The sequence below is a fragment of the Sinohyriopsis cumingii genome, chromosome 1 (genome assembly GCF_028554795.1).
Source record: "Sinohyriopsis cumingii isolate HCF-2022 chromosome 1, ASM2855479v2, whole genome shotgun sequence".
NCBI lineage: Eukaryota > Metazoa > Mollusca > Bivalvia > Unionida > Unionidae > Sinohyriopsis > Sinohyriopsis cumingii.
This window is the reverse complement of record NC_142961.1, coordinates 163,449,631-163,468,386: the sequence shown is the minus strand read 5'-3', so window position 1 is coordinate 163,468,386 and position 18,756 is coordinate 163,449,631. Positions and strand designations below refer to the sequence as shown.

The following is an 18,756-nucleotide window of genomic DNA, read 5'->3' as shown; positions in this document are numbered from 1 at the left end:
ATTTTATGTAAAGAAATAAATGTTCTGGACTCAAAATAAAAAACAGTTACAAAAAGAGTTAAACATAAGGACCAGTAACCTGATTCTTCCTTGGACAAATGGGCTGGCAGTAATTTCACACACTGGCACTCATATGCATCACTGATCTATGGCTCGAGCTTTTTCTCTTAAGAACGTGGGCAAAATTACTGATAATATGAATGAGGTATGTCAGTGATACTTTTCTCTGTCAGGGGACAGTAATTATTTCATAGCTGTGACAGCTCTAGCACATGTGCTTGGTCTGAGGCATGTTTATGTGCCCCCCCTTTCAAAAACAAAAACAATGCCACAACAACATAAATTCTCAAGTTTGTTACCCACGAATTTTTAACAGCACATTAGGTGTTATTTTTCTGCAAAGTCATTAAGATCATTCACACCTAATACCATATATACTCACTTAAAAGTCAGGTCAAACTGCAAACAACAAAGATCCAGATCTGCCATGGCATAATGAGCCTGCATATTAGGGTCTATGTTGTTTATTGCACTGAATACTCTTAATTAACTGCACAGACCCAGACCTACCAGCAAATTATGTTATGGCAGATCTGCGCCTGTGCAGTTTGCAGTTGGTCTCATCTTATAAGCAAGTATTTATAGCAGGGTTTTGGTGCTTTTCAGTACAGCAATAAAAGTAGGTTATTTAGCGTCAAGGCAATTGGAGTAAGGTGGTTTGCCCAAGGACACACCATAGCAGCTGACCCAGGCTTGTTAGATGGTAAGATTCAAACCTGCACCCTGTCAGTCATCAGTCCAGCACATTAACCACTCAGCCACTGCAGCTCCCACCACACCTAATGTGTAATAATCTGTATGTTGATCATACTGAGATACTTCAAGGCTATGCCAACTTATCTTAAATGTTGCCACTGTTGAATGTTTAACTCAGAAGAAACATTCTGGCAAACCATGAATGCCTCCCAGGTGATTCACTCCAATAAATATTGTAGTGTGAAGGATGAAGTAGTGGAAATGCATTTGTATTACTTGTATTTGAAATTGGGCCACTCTGACTATTACTACATACTACAGCATTGAGTCATCTGCTTTTGTTTCCAGTCATCTTAAGTTTATTAGGGAAACTGAGCAGCATGACTGGTGCAGTACTTAAAACTTTTTTTTAACTGAATGTATAGCAATTTTTCAATGGTTGCTCCATCATTTGAGTCTCTAACATTTTCTCAACTACACAGTTGATTTTTTTAGTGTGGACATAAATTAGTCACTAATACCTTTGTCTAATGGGTGATCCATGCAAATGATGCATCGTGTTCGTTTAACAGATTCTTTTTTCAAGCTAAGAAGATACTCTATGGTTGCTTATAAGTGAGACACAGCTTTAAAAAATAAAATAAACGCACCAACTAGAAGCAATTTTTTTAGGTAGGATCCAGAAAGCAAAAGAAGATAATATTCATCAACATGTGGACCACTAAATGAAGAATATATCACCTATTTAACATTAGAATGTGTTAAAACAGGTGATCTGATAGAAAGGTCTAAACTGTGGTAAAAAAATGTATGTCAACTATTCTGCAAGATTCTGATCCACATACTTTATCACTGTTATGCTTTCCACAGTGAACCCCTGCCTCAAACATACAGTACACTTTATCCAAATAAATATTATTTATGCAATAATAACAGTTACAATCGTAAAATGTGAACTATTCATGTTATATAGCATGGCCCTACAAGACAAACAAACCATGACAATTAGCAACACTGAGGCCTAGTTTTAGTATACAAAAACTGAATAATTTTCTCTGTTAACTGCATTCAGATTCAATATGTACTGTAATAGGTCACCTTGTATGCATATCTATAGCAACATGTATCATTCTTAAAAAAGTTTCAATGACAAGTTCATTTAATTCTAACAAACAGACAAGCCGTTCACAGTCACTGGAGCCTTTGGTGACAAATATTTACTAAAATAAAATACATTTTATGCCCTAGTTTACAGCCAGAGATTTATTTCTGAATCTTTTGCAAACCATTTTGTTCAAGACTTGTTGGTCTCCAGTATTATGTATTAGAGAGCTGATTTTTGTTTTAATTACCTTGGCATTCGGTGTGAACTTGACAACCTTTTTACTGAGGAGGCAGGCTGAACAGGTGGCTTGGGTGCAAACACCTGCTTTATATTTTCTTGATCTGGAATATCAGGACTAGCTCTGTTTTGCTGTAAAGATTTCTGGAATGCATGTGCCTGTGCCACCATAGCCTGATGCTTAGCTTTGCTGTGTTCCAGCATGACCTTGCTCTGTTGCTTTAGGACTTGCTGTTGTTGTAACAGTTCATACTGCTTACTGGACTGTGATGCAGTGTGGTAGTTCTGTGGCACTACCCCTGTTACTTGGTTATATGCTATAGCAAGGTCATTCTGCCAGCTTTGTCCAGAATCTTCAATAAAACTGTTGAATGTGGCATTAGCATTTTCTTGATTCATATTTACACTTGTCTGTGTTGTCTGCACTGGTCTATAAGATATAGTCTGCTGTCCAGCAGCAGACTGGAGTCTTCTTGAGTTCAATCCTGATGGAGGTCGATTTTTACTGACATAATCCTCCACTGCCATGTACCTCCCTGGCAGTTGACTTGTCACAGTTGAAATATCTCCTGTTATCCCATATCCCCCTGACTGGGGTGACACATGTTTTACAACATTGACAGGAATACCTGGTCTTTTCTGAGCAATGCCATTGGAGTCCTGAGTCTGCCACTGTTTTACCTGTACATGTTCAACTGGTCTGGGGCCAACAGCTGATGAGGGGCGACTTGCAGGTCCCTCAGGATTTAACACAGTGGTAGAATTAATTGCAGAATACTGTCTTGCCTGCTGCCTCATTGTTAACCGCTGTAAGGCCTCACTAAGCCCACGGTCTTGGTAGGGTTCTGAAACATAGAAGAAAGGAGATTAATCAGAATTCTTAAAGTGAGAAGAACTGTACAAGTAAATTTACCTTTGATTTATCTAGGCAAATTTAAGATGAAAATGTTATTTCTATACATATGACTTGTCCAGAATACAATCAGTCAGCTTGAAAAACATTTTCTTTAACAACAGTTATCTGAATGACTGCTAACAGTTATTCAGGAAGACTGCTATCATTATTCAGGATGACTGCTAACAGTGATACAGGATGGCTGCTAACAGTTATTCAGGATGACTCCTATCAGTTATTCAGGATGACTGCTATCAGTTATTTAGGATGATGACTATCAGTTATTCGGATGACTGCTATCAGTTATTCAAGATGACTGCTTGTTAAAGGTTGGATTATTTAACTTGTTAAAATATAATTTTTTTACATAGCTTGGGATCCAAGCAATCCAAACATATAAATATTAATTTTTTACATAGCTAAGGATCCAAGCAATTCAAAATCACAAGGTTAGTGTGCATTTGTTCACACAATTTAAAATTGAATATCTGTCTCTAAGTAAAGTCATTACATAGAAAAGTATGGGGAAAACATACCTTGTTACTGATTAGAAAATAACAGCTGAATGAGTATGCTGCCATTATTCTAATAAGACACATGATACATACAATATATATATATATATATATATATATATATATATATATATATATATATATATATATATATATATATATATATGCTAATAATACTATCATACAGGTTAGAGAATTTTTAATTTGTAAACTATGGAGATTTGAACCCAGGTCTGTGGGTAAATGGTACCCACTGCCTTGCCTGCACACATGAGCCCATATTCCCTCATGACTAAGCACACATCACCAAACAATTATAGGTTACTGCATTTGTATGGGAAAATATGAACGAGTTTTTTGGATGGAATGCTGCACGAACTTGTGAGTGCAGTATATCCTTCCAACAAAACGAGTTCATATTTTCCCATACAAATGCAGTAACCTTTTTATTATATGCTCATTTTTTTATTCTACCTAAGGTTTAATTATATAAACAAAATACACTACAAGAAACAATGTAAATGAATGAATGCCATATTCCAAACTAAATACACAAGCGCAGATTTGTCATTATACAATGACATCATTATTAATATGCACATAACTCCGCCCAGATAAATTTGAACTTAGTCGCGTGCTCGACATAACTTTCGAAAGAAAATGGTGTGTCTAGTTAAAATTGAAATTTGCAGTCATATTGTGAATGAATGCGCATTGCAACAACTGTTCCATTTGATCTGGAATGAATATATTTTGGTATTTTGTTTCGATTCGACGAAAGTTTGTGATTTTGGACTGGATTCATCTGTGCAAATTATACATGAAATACATCTGATTGAAGTGGCGCAGGAGAAGTGTGTTTACGTCTGCATATGTGTCTGTTTCTGTCACTGAATGTTTGAAATCATAATGTGGGGAAAATATGAAGTCTTTCAATTGCAATTATCAAAAAGACGCTATGGAATTTAATGCTTATTTCATTATTTCATTTTGAGTGCAATAAGGAGGATGCAATTGCACTTATCATCGAAATTACAGCACAATTTCGAAATGTGTAATCCAGATTGAAAACCGATGACATGGCTCATGTAATTCGGATTTGCAGAATTAAGAAAATACATTTTGAGGAAATTCAGGATATAAAACTGTAAGTATATTTTATTTTGCCATTCTTATCACCAGCTAAAGAAAACAGTATATGCCTTGTCACTTGTATGTTATTTGTAAGGACCTTATCTTCCATCATTTATATAATGTAGCTAGCCTAAATCCAAAACATTGTATCAACGTGGAATGTGCCAAAACAGCTGGATTTTTTTGCAGTCCATGAAACATGTTTTAGTTCATTCAGAAACAAATTTAAACAAGCACAATGTAAAGAGCCTCTTACGTGAGTGTACATGATTTGTTTACAAATCAAAAGTGCTGGCGTCTGAGTCCATTGTTTGTTTACAAAAGAAAGTAGTTCCTTTATTCACGTGAATGCTATATGTGTATTGTCCCGCGCGTTCAGTATCAGGAAATAATGAAAGATTCTGACAATGTAAAGTTAACGGGGGAAAAAAATAGCATATAATAAATGATGTTACTCAATTGGTGTTATATGCACTCATGTGTAGCAGACACACTCGCATGATGAGCTAATAATCAATTCTCATGTATCTTCACAGTCATTCTGGATTCCTATGAAAGAAATCAAGGTATATAGAATTAATTATAGAAAGTTATAAATATACACCAGACAGAACGGAAAATGCTATCTCTGGATTCCTATAGAAGAATGCCTAAAATATATTTGCCTGTAGTCGATTGCAACTACAAATATAGACCCTGACCTGCAGTTCTGGCAGATCATAGTCTATATTCTCTGCTTTTCTGCTTTACTGATAACTCTGAACACACTGCAAAGACCCAGATTTGTCAAATTATCCAATGTCAGATCTGGGTCTGTGCAGTGCAGCCTGCAGTAGGACTAAAACCTATAACTGAGAGAGTATATATATATATATATATATATATATATATATATATATATATATATATATATATATATATATATATATATATATATATATAAAACATACAAAGTCTAAAGAAAAACCTGTAACAAATTATTTTATTAATCATGCCATGCTAGGCTAGGATTTATTTTGGATTTAGACTGAAAAAACAGAATGACTTCAAATGAGATTTTTTATATTATTAGCTTACCTGGACTATAGTTTTTAATGATACAAAAAATGTGGACTTGTGCACACAGACTGTCAATTTACTTCATGCTATCTCTCTTTGTAATTATGACTTTGATATCTCCTTAATGCTTAGTGTCTTCGTGTATGAGGTTCATGATCGGCCAATGTGGGTATGTGAGAAAGCAGTTAGTAGCTTCCCATGGGTCAGTGGTTTTTACTGGCTGCCATGTATAGCCATCTTGCAACATATTGGTGAAAATAGGGTCAGATAAGCATATATAGTTAAAAAGATGAATTGCCAAGATCATGATAACCTGGTTGATTCTATAGCCATGCATTTTCAATGAAATCAACCATTTTCTGGCAAACATAACAAAATGCAATTAACACAAATCTGGGTACTGTCGTAAAAATTTCATGGGGAAAAAATGTGAAGTAACCACAATAAGACTGGTCTCAGCTGCTCTGAAATCCTAATATACAATAATTGACTGATGGCTGCTAACAAACAAAGGTCCTTGGTGATTCATAAACTAATAAGCTAAAACTAGAAATGTGCTTATACAACACAGATGACACTGCTAATATAAGGCCATTAGAGGGCAAAGTTCAAGATCAAACAGAGGCAATAATTTCCCTAAACTGACTATGCCATAACATGACAGATTGGCTATGCCATGACAGATGGGATATGCTGTAGCATGACTGATGGGATATGTCATAACATGACTGAAGGGACGGACAATGATAACACTATTTGCCCCCTCAAGAGATATCACATATACATAGATGAAACATAAAATATAGAATGCAAGCTTAATTCAAGACAACACTATTCACCCCGTGAAGACATATCACAGATGCATAGAAGAAAATATAAAAATATAAAATGTAAGCCAAATTCATGTACCTCCATCATGTGAAGTAAATCCAGTAGCTGATGATGGTCGGGCCAGGTGTGCTGATGAGGGACGTGACCGAACTCCTCCACCTCCTGCTGTACCTGTAGGTAGTACAGATAAATTTCTGAATTATGCATAACATTTGTCAGAATAAGAGTATTGGTATCATAACGTGATTTTAAAAGTTCGAATGCTTGCAGAAACATGTAATTTTCATCAAACATGTAAACCCTATAGTGATAATTCTGTTCTGTTTTTGAGTAAAATTCTTACTAAATTAATTAATGTTTTATTTAATTTACAACAGAAACCACTCAAAACATGGTATTTTTTTGTAATATGGGTGGATGGTATATACTGAAATAGCCTGAAAAGTGTTAGAAACTACTGATGTCCAACCAGTTCTCATCAACAACCAGTTCTTGCTGGATCTCAAAAAGCAAACATTTTGAAAATTTACAGTCATTAAACTAAAAATCCTGTCAACTTTTCTCTCTGTCTCAATAATGTCTATAATAGCAAATATTATAATTTTTCCCAAATATTTTCTCAACGAAATGAATATCTTTATTGTCTGATTGGTCTTATCGATGCTCCTGGCAATGTTCAATACTGGTCAGCAGTAATCTTGGTAAACCAGATCACATTATATCCTTCCTTGATAATAAAGAACAGTTTTTTTCTTCATATTTCCATGCTTTCTTTGAAAATAAAGAATTCTGGTGTTGCATTTCTGGTGTTTTTCTTTTTGTTTATAAAACTATGTGAGTCCATTCATCAAGAACATGTACATGTAGCTACTGCCGTTGGTGAAAAGTATGAACATAATCCAATAATGACTGGCCCTAAGTGATGTAAATACTATAATTTCTGTCAACTCTGTAAAGTTCATGAACCATGGCAGATATGTTGCTGAATTTGTTTGAACAGAAATAAAATATAAACAAAACTAATTTAAGCCCACCAAGTTTCAATCATCATTACCATAACCCAAAATATAATAAGAAATGCAAACTGCTGACTGGGGTGAGACCTAATATTAAGATTATTTCATATTGTAAAGTTTGTATTTGTTAACAGATTGTAGCACCAAAATGATGTACATTGTTTCATATTGTAAAGTATGTATTTGTCACCAGAATGTAGTACCAAATTGATGTACATTTATTCATCCTGTCTTACATATGAACATCTAAAAGAAAATCCATATTTTCTTTCAAAAATGGTTGAACCAATCTTTACACTAAAACTCCAAATATGGCAATGAGTGCCTCAAATATGCAAATTAGCCAAATTACTCAGACTTGTTCAGGAATTTATTTACATGACACCATTGTTTCTACTGATACTCTATGAACATCAAAAACAACCAAGTCCAAATGAAGTTATCAAGGGAAAATCTGCTACTAAATAAAATTAAGATGAAATCAAATTTAAAACTTGTGTTGGCGATGTTCATTGCTTTATCACATATAAAGGTCAACTGAGTTCAGCTTAATGGAAAAGCAAAAACCATGATAATAACTTGCACACATGCTGACCATTGATTTGAAGAGTTATCAGTATGCCATAATTTATTTTGCCCACTGTCCTAATATGAAAGGTTATTTTTCTTATATCTTCATATTTAACCACCTCATAATTCATGTTGTTGAGGGAACTACTTGATCACAAGTTGTGGAGTGCGTCAGTTGCTTTTCTTCCTGCCTAGTGACTATACCTTCAGTTAATCCATGCAATAATTTGCCTATGTAGTACGGGTACAACTTTCCTTAGGATGCTTTTCAACTTGATTTTGTTAATTTTGTTGGTTTTAATAAATCTACTTGGCATCCAGAATTTTTCCCGAATTTTGAAAAATATGGTATCTGGAAAATAGGAAGGTCTGAATATTTAAGTCAATGACAGTAATAATGTTTTGTCTCAGGCATAAGTCACTTTCAAATCAAGTTTGATGAGTAGCAATCAACAATGTGTTGCAAATGTGTGTATTTAAAAAATGGACCTGAAAACTAATAAATCCATCTTGTTTACATTATTTTGCTGAGGAAAGTACATGCTGATTTTTTACATGTACACAGCTGGGGACCAATATGGGGCAATAATCAGAGGCCATTATTTTATTATATGTACATATCAAGGGCAGCTAAATAAATATACACATATAAGAATTAAATAAGCCTTAAATTATGCATAGTAATTGCATTTATTTCATGGATTATGTTGACTTGACATTATTTTGATAACCATGTACTTGAGAAAGTTTGGACAGCCATTGGGGAAAGCTGTAATGTCATTTCTAGACTGCTAATTGCTATTATCACTACCATGATATTATGTACAAAAATGTAAAAGAAACTTACTTCAATAAAACAAATCATTTAAATAAATATATTTTATCACTATAATGATGAATAAGAAGTCTGATTCAGGCTATTTTTGATATAAAGAATTACTCAATATAAGTAAACCAATGAGGTATTCAAAATAAACTGAGGAAATGAAAATAAATAATGAGGTATTGAAAATAGATACTGAAGTATTGAAAATAAATACTGAGGTAGTGAAAATAAATTGAGAACCAACTGTGAAAAATTATTTTTTATATATATATTAGAATGGGTAGGATGTCAGTATGCTGTACATAACATCTCTAACATGCATACAACTGCAAGCAGCCTAGACCCAGCTGTACCAGTACACTATGTGATGGCAGATCTAGGTATATGTTGTCCTTGTTACTTAAAACATAATGTCAACAATGACCCTGATCTGCCAAGACAGAATTCCTTAATTATGAATATGGTAAACAACTTTTACCCTGATCTAATAGTGCATCATGGGATTGCAGATTTCCAGCTGAGCTCATATTGTACACGAGAAAATATAATAATGTGTATGTGTAATGGAACCCTGCTTATATCACTTCTTGCACTGAAGTCTGCTGTTTGTATAATACAACCCCATAGAAACATTACAATAACAACTAGATCTGTGTCTGCAAAACATGTCCACCACTAGACCAAATAAAAATCTAAAAACCTTAAATATACATAAAATTTGAAACAACTGTTATAATGCCACCAAAATCTAATCAGGTCATCTGCATATAAATTCAAAGATGCATACCAAATTTTGTTTGTCTAACTCTAGTGGTTTTTGCAAAATTGCATTATCAAGTTTTTGTCCAAAAAAAGTCTAAAAGTACAAAAGTATTAAAAAATAAACAGACTGAAAAACTACAGTAATGGCCTGAAAATCTAATCAGGTCTTCATGCAAATAAAGGTGCTGTCCAAAATTCAATGTGCACAAGTTTAAAAGAAAAGTGTAAAGAAGTGAAAAATTGCTGCAAAGACCTGAAATTCCAATTAGGTAATTTACTCACGAAGTGCATACAGATTTCATGGTTCTGTCTGTAATATTTTTCCGCTATCACATAAAAACATAGTCAAGACAGTTATACAGACAGCAGACTTATGGCTGGACAGCAGCAAAACATTAATGCAAAAGGGACATCACTGCATTTAAACTTATGCATCATTCCAGTACAGTCCAGTTTCCTTTATCCAAAATAAATGGTTCTCAGTAGATTTGTCAGCTAAAAGCAAATGCAAGCAAGACAGGATCACCACTAGATGGCTTCCTACATTCCTCTAGGTGTGTGTAGGTTATAATAATAAAGCAGATGAAGAAACAAGGAACAGAATGTAAAAATAAACTTAAGAAAAACCAGTGTAATGTTTTCATAAAGAGAGATATTGGGAACAGGAAAGAGAAAAAGAAGAGTTTATTGTGTATGTGTTCAATCTGTGAAAAAGAGAAGAAAAATATATATCTGAGAGGAGAGAGAAAGGAAGTACCGTTCATATGTTTAGACAAGCTTTGTCAGCCACTAAATGTTGTCGGATCTCACATCAATGAACCATTTAAAGGTTTTTATTCTGAATCTTCATGTTTTGGTCAGCAGAGTATCATTATCAGCCATGTTTAGTCATTCTTACTTTTCTTTCGAGCTGTTAGTGATCGCAGATCATCCAATCATAAAGTTGAATGTTTTCTCTGTATACTGTTGATCATCTCTGCATATGCAAATAACTCATGCTGGGTTAATTTGGGATTCTTCTTGTGCAGGCAGAGTTTTTCCTCGACTTTTCATGTAATTTCCACCAGACAGATGTTAGTGGCTCAAAATATTTATGATGATTTCAGATGATTCTCGACAGTGTAATGATTATTAAATGCATGTAAACTATTTTCCTTTTTTCCTAAAAAGTCTGGCAATTGACTTAAACACATGCTGTTACCAATATAGGTATATTTTCAGCTGGCATATACAGGGGAACATTGAATTTATCAATAGCCTGCATAACATCAGCTGATTTTAATTCAGTCATAATGGCTTGCAATAATCAACAAATTATCGAGCATATCCATTGTCAGTACATGGACATTTCTTACATGGCTGTTAGTGCAAGCTTTAAGCTTGAGAAGTGCAAGAAAAAAAAAGTCTGCTTGACCTTTGCTGATAAAGTTTAAATAATTTGTGAGTAGGCAAAGCTTGCCTTACTAGCTAGGCAACAATATGGTTCAATGACATGAAAATTTCCTTGAATGACTGCCAGATAAAAAAATCCATTTTGCATAAGATTACCTGTAGAGTATTTTGTGCAAATATTACAGCAAGAGAATCAGAAATTAAAAATACTGTATTAATGAGACTAAATAGGACAGAACATAATGGTTCCCAATATTTCTATCAAAAGATCGTCATTGTCAGATAAAAGAATCCTGGATAAAGTTCAACTAGACTGTGTCTGAAAAAAGCTTATAGCAATCCCCTCATACCTCAAACAAGCAGGAACTGAGTGCATTATGTAAGAATGCTACATAATAAATGTATAATACAGAATATAAATTAATGCTTGGATGAAACAAACAAAAAATGCAAGAGTTATTTTGATCAAATCACAAAAATATTCCACTTATACAACTCATAGATGTTTAATATTCATTTTCATATTCCCAAACAGGTAACAACTTATAGTCCAAGGTTAACATGCAAAGATGGAACCTTCTTCAACAGAAACCAAAACCCTTTTCTACAGCACAATATACTTGCACATAAGCAAATTCCAACTGTAAACAATATAGTCCCTGATCTGCCAGTGCATTATGAACTGGCAGAACAAGGTCTAAGCTGTTTGTTCTACTGATTATTCATAACAAACTGCAGAACCTAGATCTGCTGGTGCACTTATGCAATGGCAGATCTGAGTCTGTGTATTCTGCAGTTGAAAATGTTTATGTCAGTGTATATGGTAAATGTGACCAGTATCAATCCAGGTCTGCCATCATACTGAAATTTACAAATGGCACCTTTTTATTGGTTAGAATATTTTTAGTAATATTTGTAGCTGAATAAAGTTTTATAACAGAAGGACTGGATCCAATGAACCATCAGATCCTATGAAGACCTCTTGACCACTGCAAAAAAGAGTAAACTGAAGTGGTACATTCACGCCTCAAGATCATCTGGACTGGCAAAAACAATCTTGCAAGGCATAGTGCGAGGGTGCAGAAGAAGAGGAAGACAGAAAAAGAGGTGGAAAGACAACATTAAGGAGTGGACAGGCATGGGATTCGGGGATTCCCAAAGGGCAGTAGAGAACAGGGAAAGATGAAGAGAATTGGTTGTAAAGTCAACTGTGGTGCCCTAACAACCTCTTGGGTTATGGGTTTGATGATGATGATGATGATGATGATGATGATGATGATGATGATGAACAGGAGAAGGTTATGTGCTGTTAGCTTGAAATCTTGAGAAAAACTGACAGCATGGACCCACATATACATTATATGATGGCAGATATGAGGTAACACTATGTGCAGTTGGACTGGGATTAGAAAGTTATTTCTAACATGAAAATGCTACATTGTTCTCAAATGGATTTAATGTTACATATCATATCAATATATTTAGTACTCTTTATATGCTGTGATGTCAGCAAGATGATGAAGCCTCTAGGATTATTTCAACTGGTACTAAATCCCCTGCTGACTTCTCTACTAGAGGCCAGTCTCTTAAATGTATGAGCTCTGTATGGTCCTTCAGCATAAAACAGAGAAAGAGATAAAACTCTCTCCCTTGTGATAATATGGTAGTTGAGGTTCATTACCACTGACCATACTATGTATGGGCTACGTTATAGTGAAAACCATGTTTGATACTAAACCACAGTTCAGTGAGGATTGCATATCAAAATTTCTCACAAATGTTTTGAAAGGGAAATAAAAATAAACATATAATACTATGATTCATGTTGTTTTCTTCAACCAATAATGTCATACAGTTAACAAATCAATTACAATACAATGGTTTAATTATGGTCCATAGCTGTATTATGTCATATCCTGAATCATGTTATAATGAGGGAGAGCAATGTCATCCCTTAGAATCAATAATGTCAACTGAGATAAAATATTAATGCCTGCATAATATGCAAAACAGATATCGAATAAATATATAATTTATGTTGTGTGCCTAAATGAATTACTAGAATGCTAAGCTAATAATTGATAAGATAAGAAATTTTATTAAGATACCAACTTGCTTATGGAAGCATCTTTTACATAATTGAACTCAACCTGCCAATAAGACCCATTTTATACCAAGGACTATTTCTTGAGTGCTTTACTAGATTATCTTAAAAGCAACTGTTAATGCAGTTATTATTCAATAATGGAATTAAATGGTACAAAATTTATATACTGTATTTTCTCATGTATATCCTACATCCAGCTGCAAACAAGGTGACTACCTTTACACAAAGTACTAGAAGATGAAGGTCTATGCTTTTCACTCTAAATCGTTTATAAAAAGAGCTGCATAGGTCCTGATCAGTTGGCAAATTATGTAACAGCAAGTTGCTGTTTATTTCATTCACAGCTGAGTATATGTTGGTGCCAGCATTTTCCATAATTGTTATACTCAATACAAATTTCTAACGGTGATAGTTCAAATTTGTCAATTTAAAGTTGTATATTTGAGAAATATTCTGGTGTCACCTAACATCTGCCAAGGAAAGCCTTTGTCTGGGTCTGCATTGTTTGCAGTTGGATCTATCTTATATATGTGCATATACAGTACATTTGGATTATGTCTGATGGGAATATTTATATTATATTAAGCTAATTGGAAAAAAATATATATATTACCAGTAGTTGGGAAAGTTTGATACAGAAGCTTTGAATGAAATGAATTCTGCATTTGCATAAAGAATAACCTATGTAACAGTAGTTATATTAAAAATATAAGCACCTGAAAAAAATAAGACTGACTACATTTTTATGGAGGATGAAAAAAATCTCTGTTTCATTTTTACAGACTGTATTGCTGCAACTATGCATGGCAAAAGGGTTGGAACAATTTCTAAAACTTACTTGTTCCCCTCCATTATATATGTCAATTATGCACAAGAAATCTGGTCTAAGTTTCCCATTTCTAAAGGTGCTTTGAGGTTAGGCATTCTTTCTAAAAGCTAGGTATGATGGATATATTTAACTAAAATGATGTGCAGACTGTAGTAGAAATACTGTAAATGACTTCATGTGAAGCAGTGAAAACTTTTGTGATGTTATTGCCAACAGTTAAAGACTTAACTTTGATAACATCAGGATGAGAGCACATTTGTTTTCCCTCATAAAAATGAATTCTTACTTTGCAATTTGTTTTGGCAAAGATCAAGATTCTTTTAAAAAAATGCTATAATACTGTCTGTATTTTAAAATCAATATGGAAAACTGGTTCACTTTATACAAAAATGTCTTGCACAGACATATTAATAACATTTCAAAGTTTTCAGCACTGAATGATTATGTTGATGATCAAAACCATGACCTAAATAAATCAAATGTTGGATATAATACTGGCAGTTATTTATGAAAATCATGTCATTTTTGACAATCATATATCTTTTCTTAATCCATATTGTAGGATTCTGACATGTTTTAGATAATATGAGAACATTTTGTTTTTGATAGTGATTTTGAGTTTTAAGTCATAAAATGGACCCCCAACAAAGCATACTTTAGGTGTGATGGCTGCTGGGCATTACTGGAGTAAGCCAGAGGCTGAGCATGTATCAATTGTCATTTTCATCCTAACAACAACTGCTTGAGAGGCACTCCTTAAAGATCAATAAAATTACATGACACCTGCTATGAAAGAGCCATCGTCCACACTTGGTGCCGTATTTTAAAACCCGTATCTTGTTGACAAATAAGATAAACGATTTGGTGGAAAACATGGTCATTTATAGGATTTACACATATTCAGCTTTTGGCTTACTGCAATAATGCCCCCCCCCCTCCATCACCTCTAAAGTATGCTTGGAAGAGAGCCCATTATTTTTTTTAAGCCTCTGGCAGCAAATGTATAAACTAGCATGTTTAAAGGACAACAAAAACCACTAAAATCAACTATTGTCACTTCATGTGAAACCACTTGTGTAAAATTTCTTGTTTAAATTTTTTTACTGTAAATAATTTATTTATTTATTCTTATAAATAATAAGCAGTAGTAGTAGTAGTAAAAAATAAGTCTCTTGGATAATGTCCAGTCTGCCATTTTAAGAATTCCCCAAAGTACAGAGCATCTTGTGTATGTAGCAGATGTCCATGCAAAATGATATGAATGGACTTCAAATATCACACATCATTTCTTAACATTTTTATCACTGTTTTCAACTACAATCAAGATGGTACTTGTATCCACTTAGAAGTGCAGAAAGATACAATCAACTGATTCCATTTCCTAAGGCTGTGTTTGCATAAGACCAAGATTCCTCTGAAAAATGAGGGATTTTCAAACAATAGCTCTTCCTTGCATACAACTTTAAGTAAAGTTGGAAAATAAACTGAATGCCAACACTTAATATGCATATTATGAATATTCATATCAAAGTTTGTGCCCTTACTGTCATGGATTACTAAAATAGCAACTGTTTTCAATGACATCACATTAAACTCTACATTCTATAGAAGAAACAAAATTAAAACTTAAGCTATTGTCGCAAATCCTAAGCAAAATCATGCTTTGCTTCATGAAGATTCATTATAACAATACTTTTCATGAACCCTGAAATTAAGAGCTATTCTGAACAGCCAGTTCTAACCTGATCACTGTAAAGATTTCATCTAATGTACTTTTCTGCATTTTATTGTTTACCAAATATTATAAATAACTAAATACACCACAACTGTTTATCAGACACATTACAAGGGCTATCCCCTTTCCTCAAAAGGACACCAAAATGATCCAGTCACCCCATACAAGATAATACTGCATTTTTGTGCCTTTTCCCCTTTCCTTTTGTGGTCAAGACTGATATCTTTTGTAGAAAGATATTTACTTTGGAAATGTGTCCCAATTTGTAGAAAGTCCTATACTCTGGAAATGTGTACCAATACAGCCACTTCTATTAGCTGCAAATCTTCCTTGAGTCTTTCTGAAATCCGAGAGTATAAACAGGTCCTTGTGTCAAGGGGACCTGGCAGGAATCATCATTACCAGCTATAATGAAATGACACTCAGACTGAGATTGTCATTATGGGATTGACATAAGAGCTTTAACAGCTTGGTCACTGACAACCTAATTGATAATTTTCCATACTGAGTGGAAAGAGGAATTTTGTATGACCCAAACTCATTTCAACTTTGAGAATAAGCATCCAAAAATAAGTGCTTTGTGTTCTGGATTCTGTAAAGCAAATTTATCAACTTAAATCAATTTATCAACTTGAACATTTATAAAAATTCCTGTACTATTTAAAACTAAAAACTGTATTCCCTCCATCTGAAGCTTTTTGAAAGGATTGTCTAGTAAACCAACAAATGTCTTAATGAAGATATGATTGGTATATATCTTTTTTTCACACTGTTTCATCCATAAAGAATGGCTCTGAATTGACTGAATCAATGAAAACTCCAAGGAGTTAATTCCCTGAGACAGAAGAAAGTGTACCCTCTTGTACTGAAGCACAAAATCCAGATACTCCCTTTCAAAGCAAAACCTTTTTATTTTTGGGCATAAATTGGGGTATATCTGCATGTTGATGTCATCAAGGTATCTGAGTGACAAAGACTCTGTTCAATGAACTGTAAATATGGCAGTTTCAAATTTTGGCAATGATCCTCTGTACACTAGAAACCACACAAGATTTATAAAGTATTACAGTATCACGTTCCACTTCAACCTGTACATTTTCATATATATTTTTGAAAATACTCTATATTGAAACACTCTTCATCAATGGATATGACAAAAATTTTCTTTAAGTATTTTCAGACCAAATGAAAAACCATCTTTTTTATAAATGCCCATGAGACAAAAATCATTCAAAGAATTTTGATTTATGCCCAGTTACCAATGGTACTATGAACAGACTGGGAAATATTCTTTCCTTATTATGTTAAGAAGTTACTTCAGTTCCTTTCCACAGCATTCATCTACTTTAATTTATTGGAATCTTTTGTTCATCAGAGATTGTGATATATTTTGGTATTTTATTTTGATTTCAAATTTTGTCAAATTCAGTCTTGTGCATCTTTGTAAACCCAAATTAGCAGATATTGGCCATTGCCATGCCTCAAGACATGTACATATTTAGCCAAGCATGGACCTACCCATCAATTTAAAAAAAAAAAAATTCTGGCAAATAGTTGCATTCAAGTGGCCATGTTGTTTGGGGTTATTTTATTAGTAAAATCAGTTGAACCCCTTGTACATGTAATGCCTGTTAGGACCAAGCCAAGAATGTTGTGGCTGTTGAAACCAAGAAAACAAAAAAACAGTAATGCCCACTGGGGCCAAAGCAAAAGAAATTATATGCATAATCATCTCCATGGAAATTATGTCTGGTACCCCATTAGCTATTTCTTTTTTTTCTTTTTCCAGAAAGGTAACAACATTTGTATATTTACAAGATAATCAATTTTAACTATGGGCAAAATTGTAGCTCTAACAATGTTCAATGTCATAAAGTTCTTGCCAGCAGGATATGCTTTTGTTTAATACTTCCCGGACCTATGGGTTAGTACTGGAGTTCCATTTCATTGACACTTTGGCCAGGTTTATATTTGTCCCATTTTGTCTGTCTATACACTGCAAGGCTGCCATGTTGATCAGCTGAGTCAATGACTATATTATATTGGAAATTTTTTATCAGCACTTTTAGCACATTGTACTGACTGTATCTTGCCCAGGAAAAGGGAGTTAATGGCTTTGTAAAGGGAGTTAATGGCTTGTAGCTTAAACAAATCCACTTATCATCAATTATGATCAACATCAGCTTTCCAAGAACAATTTGCATCAAACAGATTTCATTCAGAATTCAAGCCTGGTTTATGTTTTAGGCAACCCTTAGGGGAGTGCTGGATTTTACAAAAACTTTCCAGCACAGCAGTCCACATTTTCTTCCCCACAGTCAAATCCTGACTGGGGGTAATATAATATAGTTCCCATCTACAAGTATTACTGCTAAAACCACATGCATTATCATATGTGCCTTTAATCTTTTGGATATAAAGAATAATGCATGCAAAGGTTCTATATTTCCAGTAAAAGTATAGCATCCTTGTCATCAGCAATTTTTAATTTCTGTAACTGAGCAAAGGCATGGTATACATTCATCTTAATAGCATTCAAAGGTTGGCTGCTTTAATAAAAGTATTAATAATATAATAAACTGAATTGATGATATAATACACAGCAAGTTTAACATTTATTTTAAAACAAAACTCAAAATCCCAACTGTGCAGTTGAAATCTCTGTTTAGAATACCTACTGCCTCTGATTAGTGTCAAAGGAAAGGCTGCATGGACAATGGCTTTTTATAGCAGTTGTCAAGTGATTTTATAAATCTATAAAGAGCACCTCTCAAGCAAGCATTACAATGAAAACGCTAATTTATATATGTTAGTCTGAAGGCTTACAAAAAAGAATGGAAAATTATGTCTAAAACTGAGGTTTGATTTTGTAGTGAAACACATTTATTGGTAAGACAAAATGCGCATTTAGGTCATGTTATTAGGTATTATGTATCAGATGATGGCGATATGCAAGATGATATTGTTCTCTGCATAAGGGTGAACAT

The 18,756-nt window shown here is 33.8% G+C and overlaps 1 protein-coding gene across 1 annotated transcript in view; it reads right to left on the bottom strand.

Moving 5' to 3' along the window:
- Nucleotides 1-18,756, bottom strand: part of LOC149808287 (tubulin polyglutamylase TTLL5-like) — a 134,732-nt gene that overhangs the window by 23,732 nt on the left and 92,244 nt on the right. The window contains exons 27-28 of the mRNA XM_089975654.1: nt 6,611-6,703; nt 2,109-2,943 (exon numbers count right to left, since the gene is read on the bottom strand). Coding sequence (XP_089831780.1) covers nt 2,109-2,943; nt 6,611-6,703 — 928 coding nt within the window. The remainder of the gene's footprint in view (nt 1-2,108; nt 2,944-6,610; nt 6,704-18,756) is intronic.